The 22,607-nt window shown below is 43.8% G+C and overlaps 1 protein-coding gene across 2 annotated transcripts in view; it reads left to right on the plus strand.

Moving 5' to 3' along the window:
• The window catches only part of rnf150a (ring finger protein 150a), a 223,373-nt gene that overhangs the window by 77,499 nt on the left and 123,267 nt on the right, over positions 1-22,607 (plus strand). For both annotated transcript variants that reach the window (XM_070872132.1, XM_070872137.1), the window contains exon 2: positions 8,060-8,310. In XM_070872132.1, coding sequence (XP_070728233.1) covers positions 8,060-8,310 — 251 coding nt within the window. The remainder of the gene's footprint in view (positions 1-8,059; positions 8,311-22,607) is intronic.

Consider the following 22,607-nt stretch of genomic DNA (forward strand, 5'->3'; position numbering starts at 1 on the left):
AAATTAGCTTTCGACCACATATCTGCAGCATAACTAAGACCGCATATTTCCACCTCTGTAACATCGCCTGTCTCCACTGCTGAAGCCCTCATCTATCTATGCCTTTGTTACCTTTAGACTTTACTATTCCAACGCACTCCTGGCTGACCTCCACATTCTACCCTATGTAAACTAGAGGTGATCCAAAACTCGGCTGCCCGTGTGCTCTCACCAACTCTACCTCTCTTTCCTCCTTCAAGACGTTCCTTAAAACATACCTCTTTAATCTAGCTTTTGGTCACCTGAGCTAATTTCTACTTATGCAGCTCGATGTCAAATTTTTATCGCATAATACTCCTGTGAAGTGCCTTGGGATGCTTCACTGCGTTAAAAGCGCTATATAAATACAAGTTGTTGTTGTTGTAAACTATTAGTCACTGTTTGAATTGATGGATATCGAATACAGACCAGCATTTTTACAGAACAACTAATATTTATTCACAACTCAATAATGATAAGCACCAATAATGATAAGCACCAATAAAAGTTTGAATTTACTTACAATGGGAAAGTCTATAATAAGTCAATTATTCTTCATAAGAATGCCTTCTAAAGAAATATAATGATGCTGATGGATCACGAAACAAAGTCCTGGTTTGAAGTAAGATGAATTCAATAGATTTCAAGTTCTGTGCTACTTACAGTATTGGTATATTATTGAATTAATGTGTTGTAATGCAATGCCTCAATCAGAGCAAAGAAATGAGTTTTTTGTTTTAAGTAGAAGGATCAGAAACAGCTCTTGAAGCAAGCACTGGCTTTCAATATCTTAATTTTATTTTGATCCAAATATTCAAACAAACATATAATGAATTACATTATAAAAATGTGGCACTAGAATTCACACTAAGCAGGAAAATTAATTTTATTTGGAGTTCTGAATACAATTACCAAGGTCCTGTCAATCAAACCACTTGATGTTTGGATCAGAAGACACAATCTGCTATTTAAAATTGTAGTGAACCATTCAAACATTTGTGACAGCGGGATGAAGTCATTCCAAGAAAGTGACCTTGGTGTTTCCACTTTCATCATCATAGGCAGTCCTTCGGAATCGAGGAAGACTTGCTTCCACTCCCAAAGTGAGTTCATTGATGGCTGAACTTTACAGCTAATATTAATGGGCATAAGATGTGAAACAGAGTGCCAGATCAGGTGAAACTATTTATGAATTTGTGTAAACTATCTAGAAGTTGACTGTTTTATATGAATAAATTATTTCCTTACCTGCATTACCTATACTACATTTGTCAGACTGAAACATTAAGGATAGGGTCAGTATGGTATTAAGTTGCACACTTAACAGTTTAGCTCCTATGAAACTTGGCTGCATTACCAACATTGACTAAGGATTTTCTGCAAAAATAACAGCGAATTCATGTGTAAAATACCCTGTAATTTGTGGCGAGGAAGTGATATGCTGTGAGTTATGAATCTCCACAAATTGCTGGACGATTTGCACCACTCCACTGGAGCTTGCCGTCAACCTCTCCATGAGTGTCAAGAAGTTGCTGCATTAGTGCTGTAAAAACGAATTAAACTCACCGCAGAATGTTAGGGCCGTTATTTAACGGCATGAGGACCCTGTTAATCGGATAATTTATGTTTCAAATGGCCCTTCAGTTTGAAACCAGTTAGCAGTTAATGATAGTTGTTCTGCATATGCCACTTAAAGCACACAATCAGGACACAAGTGAAACAGGGAAAAGTATAAAAGGAAATAAATGCATCACAGAAAAAAATTGCATTAGGGAATACAACTAAATGACAGAACTGAAAGGAAACAGAGAGAGCACAGAATGGAAAGTGCTTTACTGGATGCAAATGTCGCTGATTGAGAATATGCAGGCTGGCAAAGCAAGACATGTTTCTGATCAGAAAGGAAGATCATCAAATTTGATTTGTTGTGAATTGCTGTAAAATAAATAGTTTTCGCGTGTAGGCAGCAGCTGCATTCGGTTCCCAAATTTCATGAATTATAAACAATCTGAATCCTGAGCAAGAAGTTGTCTTATTCACATGTTTGTGTCATGTTCCATAGTCATGAAATTTTGTGATTTTTGTAAACTTCATTTTAAATAAACAGATGTCCAAGCTGTCACTTCAGAGCTTTGCTAACCATTCAAATCCTTAAATTTAATTGGCTAAGGAGATAGACTGTGGGTCCCGTCGTTCACCAAGGTCCCAGATGCCCTATTGACCTCGTCGCACCGTTATCAATTCGTATTTCCAATAATTTGTGGTGCAAAATTAATTGGGAGCTTAGGATGATATGCCCCACTCCAGAAAATTCTGGGCCATTATTTGAAAGAGTTTGGCAAGTTTTACCTACAGCACCTCAGAAGCAGCATGCATATCAAATGACAGGACCACATTACCAACTCTGTGGTGGTGAAATGTGGAACATCATTGAGACAATGTTAACAAAAGCACATCTGCTTCGCAACAAATACTGTTTAGATGGCTAATGTGACTTTCCAAGCATATTTTGTATGGTGAGCTCAATCATGATGCATTTTGGGGATGAGCAGAGGAAGATTTTTAAGCATGTATTAAACCATAGCCTGAAGTCATATGACATTGATGCACACAACTGGGAGATGCTTGCAGCAGATTGATCAAGATGATGTTCAAGATTATAGCAAGAGTCTTTTCTTGGGCAGTCCCCCGGAGTCGAGGATGACTTGCTTCCACACTAAAATGAGTTCTAAGGTGACTGCTGAGATCAATGTGGCATCTACAGTCTCTGTCACAGGTGGTGCAGATGGTGGTTGGAGGGACGAATGGGTGGGGTGCTTGACTTGTCGTACGCACCTTCTGCTGTTTGTACTTGGCTTCCCGGTGAAGAGACTCGGAAGTGTTCGGCGCCTTCTCGGATGCTTCTCCACTTAGAGCGGTCTTGGGCCAAGGATTCCCAGGAGTCAGTGGGGGTGTTACATTTTTTCACGGAAGCTTTGAGGGTGTCCTTAAAGTGTTTTCTCTGCCCACCTGGGATTCGCCATGCTGTGCCGAAGCTCTGAGTAGAGTGCTTGTTTCAGGAGTCTAGTATTGGGCATGCGGACAATGTGGCCCGTCCATCGGAGCTGATCGAGCGCAGTCAATGCCTTGATGCAGGGGATGTTGGCCTGAGAGAGAACACTGACGTTGGTGCGCCTATCCTGCCAATAAATTTACAGGATTTTGCGGAGTCAGCATTGGTAGTACTTCTCCAGTGCTTTAAGATGCCTACTGTACAGAGTCCATGTCTCTGAAGCATATAGGAGGGCGGATATCACTACTGTTCAGTAGACCATGAGCTTGGTGCCGGGTTTGAGATCCTGGTCTTCGAACACTTTTTTCCTCAGGGGGCCAAAGGCTGCACTGGCACACCGAAGGTGGTGTTGGACTTCTTCATCAATATCTGTCCTTGCTGATATGGGAAGTGGTCGACATTGTCGAAGGTTTCGTCATGGATCTTGATAGTCGGGGAGCAGTACAGTGTGGCGAGGGCAGGTTGGTAGAGAACCTTTAACTTAACTGATGTTTAATGTAAAACCTAGACTCTAGTTAGCTTCAGTGAAGGTGTCAACGGTGATTTTGTGTTCGGCCTCCGAGTGTGCACAAACGCAAGCGTCATCTGAATATTGTAATTCAATGACAGAGGTTGGAACAAGCTTGGATCTGGACTGGAGGCGTCAGAGGTTGAACAATTGCCCGCTTGTCCTCTAGATTAACTCCACTCCAGTGGGGTGCGTGTTAAAGGTGAGATGAAGCATTGCAGCGAGGAAGATTGAGAAGAGCATTGGTGCGATGACACCACCTTGCTTGACCCCAGTCTGCACTTGTATTGGGTCTATGGTGGTTCCATTGGTAAGAATCATGGCTTGCATTTCATCGTGAAGTAGTCAGAGGATTGTGACAAATTATTTGCGAAGGACACTCCATAATCCCTCACGGTTGACAGAGTCGAAGGCCTTTATGAGGTCAAGGAAAGCCATCAACAGAGGTTGATGCTGCTCCCTACATTTTTCTTGGATTTGTCACACGGTGAAGATTATGTCCATTGTGCCCCTTAGTGGGCGGAGTCCGCATTGCGCCTCTGGGAGGAGCTCTTCAGCCACTGGGAAGAGACAAGGAGGATTCTTGTGATGATTTTCCCTGCGGCAGACATCAGGGAAACTCCTCTGTAATTACTGCAAACTGATGTCACCTTTCCTGAAGATGGTCACGATTACGGCGTCTCTGAGATCCCCTGGCATGCTCTCCTCCTTCCAGATAAGAGAGATATGGTCATGGATTCACGCCAAGAGTACTTCTCCGCCATGCTTTAGTACTTCGGCGGGGATTTCATCTGCTCCTGAGGCCTTGTTGTTTTTCAGTTGTCGGATGGCCTTTTCAACCTCATGCTGGGCTAGGATTGTGCTGAGGTGGTGATGGATAGCATACTGTGGGATGGAGTCAAGGACCCTCACGTCAAAAACAGAGTCTTGGTTGAGGAGATCCTCACAAGTAGATCCTCGAAGTGCTCCTTCCTGCGGGCACTGACTGCCTTGATGAGCACCTCTCTGGTTTTGGCTCTCAGTGGAATAGGACCTTGAGTGCTTGGGCCGTAGTGGTCTTGACTGCGCTAAATAATCCATGTGTGTCGTGATTGTTGGCTAGTTGCTGGATTTCCTGCGCTTTTTCCACCCACCATCTATTCTTTAGGCCACGAGTTTTTTGTTGGACCTCAGCCTTCAGTTGTCTGTTGATCTGCTTTCTTTCACTCGAGTTGTGGTGTTGTTTCCAATTCAGAAATGCCTTGTATTTGCGGTTTATTAGCTCCTGGATCTTCTGGTCGTTCTCATCGAACCAGTCTTGATGTTTTCTGGTAGAGTAACCAAGAGTCCCTTCACAGGTGCTAATTATGGTGGACTTGAGGGCAGACAGGCATTATGGCCACTCTGCAGCTTCGGTTCATTGGAAGGCGTCAGGTTGGCTGTGAGCTGTTGGCTGAATAGGGCTTTCTTTGCAGGGTCTTTGAGTGCCTCAGTGTTTATTTTTCTGTGGCAGCATTTCTATTGCCCCTGCCGTTTTGAGACTACATTAATGGAGATAACAGAGCGGATTAGGCAGTGGTCAGTCCAGCAGTCATCAGCTTCTGGCATGGTGCGAGTGATGCGGATGTCCTTGCAAGAGTAGACCACTTTGAATGCTGCGTTATCAATAGCAACAAGAAAAGTTGTGACTGTGGACCCTGCATAAGCAGCAGTAACTAAATAACCGAAACAGGATGGCGTTCATGCGGACCCACTGGAAGGATTCCTTTGTTTCATGGATTGGACTACACAAGGATGATTGGGTCCATAGAAAATCAGTAATTCTCAGCCAGTTGTCTTTGTGATTTGAAGGGTGACATATTATGTATATCTCTGAGTTTATTTTCTATTTGTTGTGCAATTTGATCCATAAACCCATTTGCGAACAGTTTGGTTCCAACTCAGACAGTGGCCAGGGAGAGGGATCGAGTTGGTCGCTAGGGAATGGAGTTTATGGAGGGGACCGAAGATAATGGGCTGGATTTTAGGCTTTGGCGATTTCGGGGCACTAATCATGGCGGGATTTTAAAGATAGCGCCTGAAAGTAGTTTGCGTCCTCGACTGCAAGTTTTGACAAAAATGTAGGTTGGAGGAGCGTTGCTGTTAACTTGGATGTTGCACAACAGACTTTGTGCGCCCGAGCCAAAACTTGCAGCGGGAAAGAAGTTTCATTTTTGTTTAGTGCCATGCAACATAATGTTGTATATTGTATGGTTTTATTTTGGTGGAGTGGTTCAGCATCAGTCTGCCTATAGGAGATGGCATATGTCTGTTAGCACTTCCTTTTGGAAGTGCAGCCTTCTCACACACTACTCCTCAGAGAGCTGGAGATATGATTGTTGGTGCCTGTAAATCCGTGGGGGTTGAGGCCTCCTCCCCGGGCGCCTTCGGCCTCTCCTCATCCATGGGCCGGCATGGCTAGCTTGACGCTGCCTGGCAATAGCATGGAGCATGATACACTGGCAAACTAGTAATACCCCCATTAATTTTCCCACTGAAGTTGTAAGGACACCGTAATGGCAGTTATAGTGAAGTTTACAAGTCAGAGCTTCACGCAGCATTATGTGCGCAACCGTTGTAGTCACTGTGACCTGCGATGTAGGATCCTCATCCCTCCATTTAAAAATGTTGCCAATACCGTCTGCTGCACCCTGGGACCTCCTATTTTTTTTTTAAGGCGTTTCCTGGGGCGGTCATTAAATAAGGTGTAAGGGCTGAATGTTCCATCTGGGGTGCTTGTGCAGCGTTGCACAACGATTGACGTCATGATCTCAGTCAAAATAGACGGCGGGGCAGTAGGTTTTTGCGCCGGCGCTAACTAGCCGAATCTACTGGCCAGGCAGTAAATCCTGGACGTCTGGCATTATGGCCACAAACATTAGTGCCGGGGCACTAACCGAGGTGCATATGAGCCAAAAATCCAGCCCAATAGCTTTGGTCTGCCCCATATTTAATTGGAGGACATTTATGCTCATCCAATACTGGATGTTGGACAAAACAAAGTATTGTTTTGTCAGCTAACTCTTGGGAATACCATTTTTTTCAGTATCGCCATTGACTCAGTGGTAACACTCTTACCTTTGAGTTAATAGGCTAGAGGTTCCAGCCCAACATTACAGACTTGAGCACATAATCTAGGCTGAGGGAGTGCTGCACTGCTGGATGTTCTGGTTTTTGGATGAGGCACTTCCTGCCCTCTCAAGTCAACATAAAAGATCCCATGAAACTATTTGCAGAAGAGCAGGGAAATTATGATAACCTGATCAACATTCATCCTTCAACCAATTCTACTAAAACAGCTATCTGGCTATCTATTTTATGTTGAATCACGCTTCTCTGTGGACATGTGATTTTGCAAAATGTTGTTTTTTGGCTATTGACCAAAAAGTAACTTCCTTGGAAGGGAGGTAAATGGGGTCTTTGGGGCTGAGTTGGCTCCAAGATAACTTGCCTGGGCACGGAAGGTTAAAGCTCGAGTCAAACCTCTATGGCATACTTAGTAATTCAATACCTGAACCTGGTAGCTCTTCAGTACTCCAGAGTGCTGTTGGCTTATTGATGAGATCTGGTAACGTACTCCTGTTACTGTGGTCTGCGATTTGTTCCTCGCTGATCTAGAGGTTGGCCATAGTTGGAATTTAGCCAACAAAAATCATCAACAACTTGCATTTATATAAAGTAGAAAAACAATGTAGTGGCAAAGTCAAGAGAGGTAGTGGAGAGCTAGAGCTGGGTGTCATCAATGTACATGTGGAAGTTGGCCCCATGTATGTGGATGATGTTGCTAAGGGGTTAGATGTAGACAAGGAATGGGAGGGGGACAAAGATGGATTTTTAAGGGACTCCAGAAGTAAAGATGTGGGGGTAGGAAGAGAAACCAAAATCATGCAGTTTACCAGTGCCTTATGTTGGTAAGTTGCACAATTTAGCTGGTTAAGCTTCAACAGTACTCCTATGCACACTTGGAAAGGGGAAGCATTTTTTGCAAACCAAGGTAAATCATGTGTGTCACCACAGAGAGAGTGTTCACTCCAGATCAGGCAAACGCAAATGTGATTTCTCTGTAATTTGGTTTTGGGATTCTTAAGCATGCCTCTCTGCATACCAGACCTCTGGCTGACCAAAAAGACCTAAAAATGTCAGTTTAATACTGAAAATTGAGGATAGCCCAATGATTACCACTTTTGGAACCATGATTACCACTTTTGGAACCACAATACAACCTTCATAAATCCTGCTTGAAAACACAAGGATACTAGCCAATTTAACAAATAAATTGCCAATTGTTCCCACATGCTAATGGTATACAGACTTTGTGGCAAAACTTGTAAATCAAAATAATAATACATTGTGGTAATCTAGGATTCAAAATGATTGTTCAGTTGGTGATCGAGAAAGAAAATGCAATTCTCTAAACTGCATTCGCAATTCAGTTTTAGTATTTCTCATTTTCTGTTTTGCAGGTACAGGAGACATTGTAGCCATTATGATTTCTGAGCTGAAAGGACGTGAGATTATGAGCCTACTTGAAAGGAATGTCACCATAATGATGTATATAACTATTGGAACACGTAATTTACAAAAATATGTCAGCCGTACCTCAGTTGTATTTGTGTCGATCTCATTCATTGTGTTAATGATCATTTCGCTGGCCTGGTTAGTCTTCTACTATATCCAGAGGTTCAGATATGCAAATGCTCGAGACCGGAATCAGGTAAGATCATTTTAATCCTTGGATTTTAACAGAAATGTTGACTGTTTTGTTTTATTTTTAAAACCTTAGGGGGCCGAAATTGCCCATCGCCCGAAACGAGTCGCACCTACCGCTCTTGATGTGTGCTGGCCTCCCCCATACATGGGGCAGCCAAACCTGAGAAATGGTTTTGAAGCGGGGCGGATGTGATCTCATCATCGGGGTGGAAGTAGGGGCGGAGTGGCCATCACTAGTGGGGGCGAGGCAGTGTGGCTGACTCTGCAAGTCATCAGCGCTGTGCTGATGACGTCATTGTGCCGGCGCGTCACAACGTCCCTCCCCATCAGTTAAAGGGGAAGTCCGCTGCGAACTCTGCAGCCACTTTAGTGGCAAACACTGGGCCACCAGGGAGGGTTTCGGCTGGGCCAGCGGCCTGGCACCCAAGAGGGGATGCCCGGCTGCCTGTTGGCGATCTGGCCGAACCCACGGCCATAATTGTTGGCCCGACCTGGCAGTCGGCCGACAAAAAAAAAATGGAGTCGTCGGCATGTCAACTCCCCATTAAGGGCAGCCGCACAAAAGGCACCGACACAAAAAGCAATTTTTTAAAGGGGCAATTTTCTGCGGGACAATTTTGTGATGGGATTGGCGCGTGCATGCCGTGGCGGGAAAACAGGCGGAGGGACCCCCTATACCGCTCCAAGACAGAGGAACGGCAATTTCAAAAATGGCGGCCCTTCGCTGAGACTCGGCAGCCAGTCCGCACCGACCCATGGCCGCTGCTTTCAGGCAGCCACGGGCCTTATAGAAAAGGGCAATTTCGGCTCACAGATATTCAGAAGCGATGTTTAAATGTTTGCTATCATTTGCCCCTGGGATGACAATAGTAACAGCAACAACTTGCATTTATATAGTGCCCTTAACGTAGATGTTATGATCTGGAATGCATTGCCTGAAAGGGTGGTGAAAGCAGATTCAATAGTAACTATCAAAAGGGAATTCGATATTCACTTAAAAAGGAAAAAAAAATGCAGGACTACAGGGAAAAACATTTCAGGATTAATGTGCACGGGAAAGAGCAGGAGTGGGACTAATTGTATAGCTCTTTAAAAGAGCTGGCACAGGCACGGAGAGCCGAATGGCCTTCTGTACTGTATGATTCTATGTCAAATTCAGTGAGGTGGTCAAAAGCTTGGTTAAAGGGGTGGGTTTTAAAGAGGGTATTAAAAGAGGAGAGGGAGATTGATTGGCAGAGAAGTTTAGGGAAGAAATTATAAATCATGGTGACTAGGAGGCTGAAGACACTGCTGTCAATGTTGAAGTGAAGGGGGGCGGGGGGGATACAGTTTACAGATATAATTTTTTTGCATGCAGATACATTGCAGAGACTTACGGATCATGGATAGTTTAGCTATGGAGAATGCATCACAGGAGATCCCCAGAAGAACCCTGTAGATTAAGATATCAAAGTAATTGATCTTTTTAAAACAAAAACCTTGGCACTGCTTCCAAGGGTAAGTTACTTACAGTGCAAGCTTTAATATCTAATTGTAACTAGATATATGCATATTTACCATAATTAGTGTGCAACATTACTGGGGGATTTGTTTTTCAAATCATCATGGGATATGTTAGTTATAAATAGATAGCTTGTGCATTATATAAATAGATAGCTTGTGCATTATATAAATGGGCAGATCATTCCATGAATGAAGAAAACCACAGAACTTGCAGCTTATGATCAATAAAGTAATAATGCTGCCCTGGAGATTTTTTTTAGTAAAGTCTCCTTCTCTACTCTGTCGTTTCATTGATATGAATCCTCATGCTGTCTTCTTTATTCATGATGTCATAGCAGCTTCCTTATTACGTGGGTTACTGTATTCTACTTCAAAATGCATTGACAACTGTCAACCTATCTCTGACAACATTTATTGTAAAAGGGACCATGTTTATCTGTACTACCTATTATGCCTGTAGGTGGTGGGATGATGTTACAATGTTAAATGTTATCTAATGTTAGAATTACACAATATTGCTATTGTATGTTGGCTCCACACCATAGCCACTGGACTTTGTACCAATGTGCTGTCGCTGTATGAACAATGACTTAAAATTTGAGGATGTTATAATATGTGGAACAATAACAACATAATGCAGAAAAAATGGTCCAAAAACTTCTCAATGTGACATATCTCCCTCTTGTGGGTAGATCAATAATGTATGAGCTCACTCGTGAAGACCTTGCCTTCCTCAATAGGTTGTCACCATGGCTGCTGTTCCTCTTAGGTTCCAGGAGGCTCACCCTGTTCCAGTGTACTACATGACTTTCCATGACTCCTCTAGTGATGCCCTCAAGACTATTTCATCCTACATAAGGTGTGCCTAAAATGGCCCTACCCCTCTGAGTTTATTCATGTATGAGAAATCCTAGACTTTGTGCTGCTTGGTCAGTGACTGCTGCAGCTGTTTACACTTCACCAATAAAGTTAACCTCGTGCTCTTCGATCACTTCTTCCCTGAGCTGTTGGTCTGTAACCCCCCTTGGTATTGACGTCATTCTCTATTAAACATCAAACAGCATGAATGAATAAGCTAAGCTCCCATTTCCGTAACCCCTGCATAGTCCAAATGTTCCAGCCAAACTCTGGCTATGGATACTTCTGTGGTCTTCCACAGCTCCTAGATGCAGGTAACTTTGCCTTTTTGTAATGGTAATCTTTCATCAGGCTACTATGTATTATTGTCAAAAAGCAGCCAGTGTATTTCAACCCCTTTACATGCATCCCATTCATCCTGACCAGGTAAAGGTTATGAGTCAACCTATCTATCTATATCAGTGGACACTGTGTAACTGGCCATTATGAGCTTAACTGGCCTCCTAGTTTGCATTGCATAATTTTTAAGAGACTGGCAGTGGTTCTCCTTGTGGTCTAGTTCACTACATTTAAAACACATGATCTCATTGTCTTCAAATCCTGTACTTTTGAGAGCTGTCCTCGCCTCTGACCTTACCCAAACGAGCTAAGCAGCTGGTTCACTGAGCAGTTTATTCATGGGACAGCATGAGGCACCTGGTCTCTGTACCGTGTAACTGCTCACCTGTGCTTGTGAGGCTATGAAATGATCAGCGCACGTATCTAGCTGCTCGAGAATTTTATATTCCTGCTTTGAGCTTACTTCCAGGAGTCTCTCCATTAACATTAAATGGCAAAACATTTATAGTCTATCATGCCTTTGCTTTCCAGTTACATCTGTCATGTGTCCTTGAGGTGGATAGCTATTTTCCAGATTCTTTCTTAGCATCAGAGGTCAAATCATAAGCCATGAGAATAGCACACTTTACCATATTATTGGGCCATAATTTGAGGTTTGTACTCGCCGGAGGTAATGTGCAAGTTCCGGGTTAGGCATGCGCTGCACATGCGCTAAAATGACTCCCTGGGAAAAGGACATCTGCGGGCGGAGAGTTGGGCTATTTGCCCAACTTCTGCCTAGCGAACGCCCGTGAAATTCTTACACTTGGTAAAGGCCTGCTTTTACCAGCGTAAGAGTTTTAAAAAACAGAAAAATAAAATGTTATCAATAATTTATACATTTAAAAACGTCTGAAATAAGGTAAGTTTATTTTTTAGCCCCTTTTAAAACATGTAAATTTATTTTTCAAAACATTTAATTTTTGTTTTAAATATTTAATTAAATGCCATTTATATTAATTTTAAATGTGATTTTTCAAAATTTATTTGAAGTGTAGAGGTATTTTTGGGGTATTCCCATTCATATTTATGAGGTTTCGTACATACGGAATCCCCATAAGCATGATGGGAATCTCCTTCTGTCATTCGTTGGGCTGGCCCACGTGATCCCGGGGGCTCACGAACCGCCTGTGCCCCTGGGATACGTGGGCCTCTAACGCACATACCCAGAGAGGCCCAGGACTGCAAATCTCCGTACCTCCAGGTCCACCAGGTACGCGGGCATTTTATTTGCGGATCGAAGGCATTTACCCACGGGAAACCTCTGACTGCAAATTCTGGGCCATTGTCTATACTATCAACAGGATTGACATGAAAAAGCACTACACTTTTCAGGAGAAAACTATCAATCCTGTTTTAAAAGTTGTAATAAAATTTAATTTAATAAAATAATTGGACCCAAATTCAGGGGTTCGAATTACATCATTCGACCCCGACTTCTGGATATTTATGAGGTGCCTGTAACAGCCACTTTCCCCTTGCCAGAATTGTCATGGCTAAAATGGTTTAGTAAGAGCCCCTGGGATACCTGGCACAGGCGGTTCGTGACCCCCCCCAGGACCATGTGGGCCAGCTCATGATAGATCGAAGGGGATCCCCATTCATGCTTATGGGGATTCCGTATGTACAAAACCCCATAAGTATGGCCGCCATTTTAACCCCCCCCCCCCCAACCGTCTGCACTATTCACACTGGACAGGCAGGGTTAAAATAGCAACTTCTGTCTTTTACCAGAGTTGACCCATGCTGCCCTGTATCTAATCATTCGTACGATAGCAAAACTTGAGTATGTGATAATAAATACCCCCTTGCAAACTGAACCAGATATTCATATATTCAATCTCTCCAGATCTCAGCCCATTTGCTGCTGAAACTCACATCTATGCCTGAGTCATGTCCAGACTCAACTGTTCCAATGATCTCATGGTGGGCCTCACTTCCTGAATGCTCTGTAAATATAAACTCATCCAAAACTCTGTTGCCCGTAATCTGTTTCACTTAACAATCACTCCTTTCCTTGCTGATCTGCAATGGATCTCAGTCCCCCAAAGCCTCGTGTTTAAATCTTGTCATGGTCCTTGCCACCAGGAGTTTATCGTGAATTGCATCGACATCATGGCCCTGACAGAAACTTGGCTGAGGGGTGATGATACCTTGCCTTAAATGAAGCATCCCCATCTGGCTATACTTTCCACCACTTGCCCTTCTCAGACCGCTGTGGCGGTAGTGTGGCTCTCATCACCAAATCACATCTTGGTCTGTCTACCTACTCCTCTGGTACTTACTCCTCCTTTGAGCATCTCATTTTATTCCAACCCGCTCATCTCTCATTTAAAATTCTCGTTCTCTACCGCCCACCCAAGTACCATAAAAATGTTATTAGCGAGATATCTTCACTGCTCTCCTCCCACAGCCTCTGCACTGAGTGACTTCTTATCCTCAGTGATTTCAACCTCCATCTTAATTCATCATGCTCTCTCTCTTCCGAGTTCACTAGCCTCTATCCTCCCTTTACATGGAGTTTACATGGAGAGAGAGCTATGTAAACTCCCCAATTCACGGCCACCCCCTCGAACTTACCATTTTCCATGGCCTTGCTACTCCCATCGTGTCAATCGCAGATAAGGCCATCACTGACCACATCCTTGTATCTCTCTCCACCCACATCCCCTTTCCCCGCCCCCACCCCCCAACAACCCTACTTCTGTGCCTGCCCCTGGAAAAAACTCTCTCCCAACTCTGTTGCAACTGCACTTGCGAAATCCCACTGCCCATCCTTTGGCCCTCCATTCACCATGACATTTCTGTAGCTACCGATCTGCTCACCACATCTTCTCCACCACCTTTGATGCCCTAGTCCCCTATTAAAACAATTACTCTCACCTAGGCCATTCCCCGGTCCGGCCCTCATCTTCTCTCCCTTTAGTCCAAGGGAGGCAGACTTGGAACAGATATGGTGCACAACTGGTTTAGCCATTCACCGCTAGATCTGGCTGGACCACATAAAGCACTATCAGGTTCTTCTCTCGTCTGTGAAAATTGCTGACTATTCCAAAATAATTCTGGAATGCAAAGATAAACCCCGGCTTCTATTCTGCACTGCTAACTGTCGTCTTAAACCCTTCTCCCCTGTCTCCTCCACGCTCACCTCTGACAACGTGTGAGGAACTCATGGACTTCTTTGTCTCTTAAGATTGAAACCATCCGCTCAGCTGCCTTTGCCACTTCCCTTCCTTCCCCTAGCCCACCAGACCAAACTTCCTCTAAGGTTCCCCTCTGCCCTAGTCCTGAACAAACATCTTTCTCCAGTTTCTCTCCGATCTCCCCTCATGACCTCTCCACGCTCATCTATGAGACCCATTTCCTGCTCCCTCGACCCTATTTCCACCAAACTGCTGACCACCCAACTTTCCTTTCTGGCTCCCATGTTAGCTGACATTGTTAATGGTTCTCTCTGCTTAGGTCTTGTCCCCCCCTCTCTCAAATCTGCCGTCATCACCTCTCTCAAAAAAACAACCCTTGACCCCTCCGTCCTTGCAAACTACCGTCCCATCTCTACCCTCCCTTTCCACTCGAAAGTCCTTGAATGTGTTTCCCGCAACTTCATGTTTGAATCCCTCTGAAACGGCTCTTATCAACGTCACAAATGACATCCTTTGTAACTGACAAAAGTAAACTAACCCTCCTCATCCTTCTTGACTTGTCTGCAGCCTTTGACACGGTTGACCATTCCATCCTCCAATACCTCTCCACCATTGTCCAGCTGGGTGAGACTGCACTCGCCTGGTTCCATTCTTATCTATCTAATTATAGCCAGACTGCTTGTCTGACATCCAGTTTTGGATGAGCAGAAATTTTTTTGAATTAAGATCAAAGCCATTGTTTTCGGTCCCAGCCACAAACTACGTTCCCTAGCCACTGACTCCATCCCTCTCCCAACTTCTATCTGAGGCTGAACCACACTGTTCGCAACCTTGGTGTCATATTTGACACCAAAAGAGCTTCTGAACACATATCTGCGGCACAACTAAGACCGTCTTTTTCCACCTCTGTAACATCGCCCATCTCCGCCCTTGCCTCAGCTTATCATACCGCTGCTGAAATCCTCATCAATGCCTTTGTTATCTCTGGACTTGACTATTCCAACGCACTCCTGACTGGCCTTCCACGTTCTACCCTACGTAAACCTCAGCTACCTGTGTCCTAACTTGCACCAAGTCCCATTCACCCATCACCCCTGTGCTCACTTTCCTACATTGGCTCCCGGTTAAGCAACGCCTCGATTTCAAAATTCTCAACCTTGTTGTCAAATCCTTCCATTACCTCACCCCTCCCTATCTCTGTGATCTCCTCCAGCCCCACAGAGCTATCTGCGCATCTTTAATTCTGCCCTCTTGAGCATCCTTGATTATAATCGCTCATCCATTGGTGGCCGTGCCTTCTGTTGCCTAGGCCCTAAGCTCTGGAATTTCCTGCCTAAACCTCACCGCCTCTCTACCGCTCTTCCCTCCTTCAAGATGCTCCTTAAAACCTACCTCTTTGAATAAGCTTTGACCTGCCTTAATTTTTCCTTATGTGGCTCGGTGTCAAATTTATTGTTTCATAATACTCCTGTGAAGTGCCTTGGAATGTTTTATTATGTTAAAGGTGCTATATAAATACAAGTTGTTGTTGTTATTATTCAAAGTGTGGCCTGACCAGAGTGTTATAAAGTGTGATCATTACCTCTTCTGACTTGGTCTATATAGCCAAAACAGTAGAATACAACATTTTATTGGCATTTTGTTTGCTGCTAAATATGACATGAGTATATTAAGACTCCAGGTCTCTTTCAGCTTCATCCTTAGCTATTTCAAAGTCATTCGTGGCGTATGTGGGTTGTCTATTCTTCTTCCTATGTGTAGGACTTTACATTTGTTTGCATTAAATGTCATCTGCCATTTACTTATATATCTTGTCCAACTCATTTTGTAGTTTCAAACTGCTTCTTCTGATTCCAGTGCCCCATTTAGTTTAGTATTATCTGCAAATTTGACCACACTGAGATATTAATAATTTGTATTGATTTTTGTTATTCATTCAGAAATTCAAGGTTGATGTTTTTTTTATGTTCCAGAACACTAAAGCTAATTGGGTTTTAAAACTTAAAATTGTAAACATGAAATGTACACGTTCTGCTAAAGTGCCAAGCCAATCAATTTATTGGACTAATCATGGATGAGAGCTATAAGTAATGTGCACAGTACTGCTCAAACGCATAACGTATACACTATTACCAACAAAAGCTGTATGACTGCTTTTGATAATCTGAGGAATCAGGCCGTCATGCTTACTTAATAAAGTTTCCGAATAAATAAGTGCTGTTACCTCGAATGCAGTTTAATAAAGAATTTTACGTCATTTTCCAATGTTCCCTGGTAGGATTACTGTTCGAGAGAGAATTTTAAAAAAGTTTTTTTACTCTGCCAGTTACTAAACTCTTTTGAAGAGGCTAACAAAAAACACCCAAAAAAGGTTAATTTTAGCATTTGGTTGTTCTCATATGTGGTATTCTCAGACTAATGACAAACTACTGACAGATAACATCAGGCTTAATGAGTTTAGCTGGAGTCATTTGTATGCTTTCATCTGTTAGCTCAAGGCAACAGGTAGTACAGAGGTGCACTGTTCTAAGTTGGCCAGAACATGTAGGTCTTCAGAGTTCCTCTGCCAATCTGTACACTACAATGATAATTATATGTGGAGGGTGGAGGTTGAACAAATAATGATGTTAGTTTACTTAATGTAGGTGTAATTTTCCCATTCTTTGAAAAAGGTTCAAGCTCCACAAGGTGAGGTTACCCATTGACAAGGCATTGATTTGTGTTTTCCCAGACAAATGGGTGGAATTGTGAATAAAATTCCCAACACACTGGTTAAACACACAAGGGATAAAAATTGAATTAAACTTGTTCAGACACTATAAACTATTGGGCTAATTATAAATCTACAGCATCACAGAAAGTGATCCTCAAAACGCCCATAAAAGCGCCATCGAGGAAAAATTCGAGGTGTTAATACTCGCGAGGTGCGAGACTTTGTGCCAGGCACAGAAGTATTGCCTCTTGCGAGAAATTGGAGTTGCCGCCCAAGAAAAGGAAGTGGAGCGTAAAGCGCTCCATTTCCCTTCTGGGGCGGGAGTGGGGCGCAGCGCTGTGACCTGGGCTGTGTAGCGCTGCCGTGTAGGAGGGATCCTTCCCTTAATTAAAGGGAAGTGCCCAAGCGGAATACTCTACAACAAAAAAAGTGTCCTACCTGAACCACCACTCAAGCAGAGTGACCGATCGCGGCACGGACCCTGCATTGAAAGCGGCAATGGGGCGCAGAGGATTTTTTTTTAACCACAGCACACCTCCCTTTTAAGTTTTGCTCTGCGAGCAGCTGGCCGCTGATGCTGTTGCTGTCAGTGCCCGCCGCAGCTTCAGGGCTGATACCCAATTTAGGGTTCGGGACCCTAACTGGGCGCAGTGTACGGTGATGACGTCATCAGCCAGTGGAGCGCGGGGCTACGGGTTACCACCGCCGCTAAACTCCTGCTATCAATGACACTGTGCCCAGTCTCAAAGTTGTTTGCACCCAATGGGAGGTGCAAATGACCCCAATTTCTAGGCCCATGTAATAAAAATTTAATTTGACTGGTTCAGTTACTGTAAATCAATGATCCTGCCTATTGATTCATTTTTTGACCTACTGCATGGAGCTATTGGCCCAACATTTGTTGTGGCAAGCCAACAAATGGCATCAACTGTTATTTAGACTTGCTCTTACCTATTTCATGGCGACGATATTTTGCGCAGGAAGTTGGAGATGGAAACGGCGCGACGCCCTCTACAGGGCATCTGGGATCTGAGTGAACAGGGCAAGCAATTGTGTATTTCATCAACCAATCAGATTGATTCGATTGTGAAATTAGCAGCGCAAGGACTGAGAAGTAAGTACCTGTAAGTTAGAGTAGGTAAATTCAATGTCAAATCGGATACAGAAAGAGAAATAAAGATTGGGAAAGAAAGATTAGATTGAGAGAAAAAAAAGACCAAGAAAAAGTTTTTAAAAATTTACATTTAAAAAAAATCTTCAAGAATTAAAACCTGAAGGAATGAGACACCTCATTTGTAATAAATAATTAGCACTTATCGTGTCTTTAAAAGGATACTTTGACTTGAAATAACTTTCTATGGCGAGTATACTTCATATCTACTGTTCAAATAGGGGGACTTCACGCTGCTCAATGCATTTCAATGGGAAGCCAGACATCGAGATGCCATTTTCATGAAGTTAGCGGTGGAATAGCACATCTCCGACAGCAACGTTTCTATTTCCGTGTTTGCTCGCACATCTGCCTTTGCCTGAAGTTGTTGTGGCATTTGCGCATAAATAGCAACAACGCTATTGGCCTCATTGTTATTTTGGCAGCAAATTTTGGGCCAATGTATTTTGAAATATATTGTTACATTAGTTGCCTTATCACTTGAGGTGTCTTTGCTGCTTCCAGTAGTCATAAAGTTAATTATTACTGACCTCCCCTAAATAATAGCAAGGCTCTAAATCTCTAAATACATTGGGTTAAGGTACACCATTTCAGTTTCTGCTGCGACTTTTTTTACACTAGGTTGTTCACTGGATCTCCCATGGGTCACAGCACAAAACTACCACCAAAACTAGACACACATTGGTGGTGCAGAGGAGTACTGCGTGCCATTTTAGAAAGACTATTAAAGCTACAGAGCACATAGATTCACCAGGATGATGACATGGATAGAAAATGAAAATTAGAAGGAGACTTGAGAAATTGGGACCATTTTCACTGGAGCAGGAAAGGTTAAGAAGGAAATTGATAGAGATTTTTAAAAATTATGAAGGGTTTTGATAGTGAATAGGGAAAGATGATTTTTTTAATGTTTGGGGAGTCAGTAACGAGGGGTCTGATTTTAAAATTGTCACTTAAGAGATTGAGGAGAGAGGTGAGCAGAAATGTCTGCGCAGATGGTTGCTGGTTCATGCATTGCTTTGCCACAGAAACTGGTTGAGCAGAGACCTTTGTATTTTTTTAAGGGAAAATGGGATAAATATTTGAAGAAGAGGGCTACGGAGATTAGTGTTGGATTACTCCAGCAAGGAGTAAACTTCTATGGTTCTACCAATGTTTAAAGACACCCGAGTAAATCAGCAGGGGCTCAGCATGCAGAATGACAGGGACAGGACAAAAATTGAACCTTTTGCAACCAAGGGCCTCAGCCCAGGATGTTCCTTCTCTGTGTAACATCCAGAACCACAGCCAGCTCTCAGATTCTCAAACTGGGCCAATCTTTATGGCCCAAATTTTGATGTCAAAATAACGGTGATCTAATGGCGCTTGCTGTTATTTATCCAAAAATTGTACAGCAACTTCAGGCAAGGGGCTTTTCTTTTTTTTCATTTTAGGCAGTCCCTCAAAACGAGGATGACTTGCTTCCACGCCAAAAAAGGATACGTTCACAGGTCTTCCAATGAAGGACCTAATATTCCAGGTCCTGAACTACATCCTGAAGGGTGGAAGATGCCTGCGTGGATTTTTTTTAATCGTGAGGTGGCCGTTGCAGACCAACCATCACACGGGCTTGACAGAGCTAGGTCTTGGTCCAGTGGCAAGGATAAACCAAGACGACTGGAGACCTGCTCTGCAGCACGGACCTAGTGCACACACATGTCCAGTGTGGGCTGGCCCGTGCAGTCCCAGCAGCAAAGGCTGCACCCATAGTTAAACTCAAATATCCAAAAGTTGTTGTCGTTAGCTTCGCGAAAACAGCATCTTGCCGGCTGCTTCTCCATTGAAATACATTGAATGGCTTCAAGTTGCTGCATTGGCATGGTAGATGTGAACTAAACTTGCCACAGAATGTTAAGTCTTGTCCATTCTAATCTAAAGCCACTTTTAACGATGTGATAAATGGTAATTATTGCCAATCAACCTCTGGCACTGAAAGTCAAATCCTTACTTGCGTTAGTAAAGAACCGATTTATCCTTTCTGTTTGAAATCTACTGTAACCTCACAAATCATCCAAAAGATTTCAAGACAGGTTGGCACAAAACCTCAGCCATCTCATTCTCTTTCAAAAGCAGAAATGTTGCTAATCTAGTCATCAATCTTTCACATGGGAAGGTACTCCACCCTGACGAAGAGCACATTAGCAGGAGAGCTGGTTACAGTGTTAAGTATCTCCTCTTCCAGCACAAACTCCTTCAAATCTCCTACAGCAGTATTCCTAATACTTATACATAGCCTTCTCCCCATTCCATATGCAAAACACAATTAGGGATGGGCAATAAATGCTGGCCTTGTCAGCGACACCCACATCCCAGAACGAGTAAGAAAAAAAAGAGATACAGGTGCAATGTCCCGAATCCGGAACTCTGAAAACCGGAATTGTCTAAATGGACATTTTGCTCATAGCTGATGGTGTCGTCCGGAATCTGGAATTATTGTCCGAAAACCGGACATTTTTGAAACAAAACCCGAAATCTGGCACGGATTCGGTCGAGGATTCCGGATTTCAGACAAGAAAATCAAGTCTGAAATCCGAAATCCTCGACTGAATCCGTGCGGATTTCAGGTTTTGTCGGATTTTGGACTTCTCCGCTCAAAACCCGGCACGAATTTGGTCGAGGATTCCGGATTTCAGACGATTGACTTTCTTGTCTGAAATCCGGAAAACCCAAAAACCGGAACGGACTCAGTCCCGAGGATTCTGGATTTCAGACGTTGTACCTGTAGTAGTAAGGGGCCCAATTTTGGCCAACCCATTTTTTGGGCGCACTGATCCTTTATGCGCCGACTTTGTGCGCTGGAAAGGGTGCCAAAAAACATTCTTAGTATCCTGACCCTTTGCCAAGTGTCCCGGGTCCTGACGAGGCGTCCATGGTGGAGTGGGCGGGGGGGCGGAAATACAGCCCTGCGCTGAAAACACTACCGGCAGCTGTCCGCATGTCTGCGCACATGGTCCTCGCCCTTCCAGCGTCTCCTGCAAGCTGTCAGCAGGACCCGATGTTCGCCTCCCTTAGCCGTGGCCGAATGGTCGCCCGCTTCTGAGTGCAGCCCAGGCTGCCAGATCCCTACCCGAGATGCCGTCGAGCCCAGCCTAGCCTTTCCCCTCCCTCCCGATGCAGTCGAGCCCAACCTTTCCTCTTCCTCCCTCCCCCCCCCCCCCCCCCTCTCGACACCATCGAGACCAGCTTTTCTTCTCGTTCCCTCCCGATGCCATTGAGCCCAGCCTTTCCTCTCCCTCCCACCCGCCCCCCAGCCTCCCGATGAGTCTTTGCCGGCCGCCCCAATCCCACGCCGCATGGCCTCCCGTACAGGCCGGCCCACTGCCTTCCCAGGCCCAAGGTAGGATTTACTTCAAATATTTAATTGTTAATCAATTGTTTACCTGAGTTCTTTATTTTTATTTAGTTATTTTAACTTTTGTTTGGAATGTTTGCTGCTTGGTGCTTGGGTGCAGGTCCTTACTTACTTACCTGCGCCGATTTCTTAACTGCCCACAACGTTTTTCAGAGCTGGCCACATACGCTGACCTAAGTCGATTTGGTGTAAGTGTTAGCTGGCCAAAGTGGCATAAATGGCCAAAACTGGCATAAGTGTCTGGAAACGCCCCCTTTGGAAAAAAAAAAGGAACTAAAAAAAAATCGTACCTAACTAAGTTACTCTGGAGCAAGTTTATTGGGGAAAATGTTTTTTTTTAACTTGCGTCAGAAAAACCAATTTCAAAAAAATTGATGCAAGTCATGGCCAAAATTGGGCCCAAGAAACCTGAACAGTGCCCCATTATCGTGCTTTGACAGGCCCCCAGTTGACTTGACACACCCCGAGCAGGCTGCCAGCAGTGCACAAGAGTTGCAGCAACCTATGCTTTGTAGATACAAGATGTACTCTCCACCCAACAGGAAGCAATTCATCTTTTACTCCAACCCACACAAGTCATATCTACACTTAGTTACATTTTCCTGAAACAAACCTACCAGGCAGGGATGTGGAACATGCACCTATCACTCTCCAGCTAACACTAGACAACCTGCCTGCTGCATACTGACACTATTGCCAAATTCCAGAAAATTGTCACAGGCCTGCAGTCTGCCAAAACCCAGGGCCAGATGGATTTCCTATTGAATTCTACAAAATCTTACTGAATTGACTCTCATGGTGACATATCTTGGCTTGTATCTGTGCTCCATTCTCTGCTCCAGCCATACTGGGGACCTGATCATTACTTGTAGATTATAGACTCCTTTTGCTTTCTACTTGCTCCCTCCCATTCTGCAAATACAACCCCTTATTTTGTTCCTGCTACAGTCTCTCTGTTCTCTCTTCACTTTCCTGCCATTGGAACTTCCTGACTCTGACCCTCAGTCCCACTTTCTCTCTGTCAGTTGTTGCCCATGGTAGAGCATTTCTCTGATAGCATCTGCTCCATACTGGTATGTCTTTCCTGTCTTCTTTCTCAATATCCTGGGCCTTAAAAAAAAGATAAGAAACAAATTATTTGGTA

This window comes from Pristiophorus japonicus, chromosome 2 (genome assembly GCF_044704955.1).
Source record: "Pristiophorus japonicus isolate sPriJap1 chromosome 2, sPriJap1.hap1, whole genome shotgun sequence".
Lineage (NCBI taxonomy): Eukaryota > Metazoa > Chordata > Chondrichthyes > Pristiophoridae > Pristiophorus > Pristiophorus japonicus.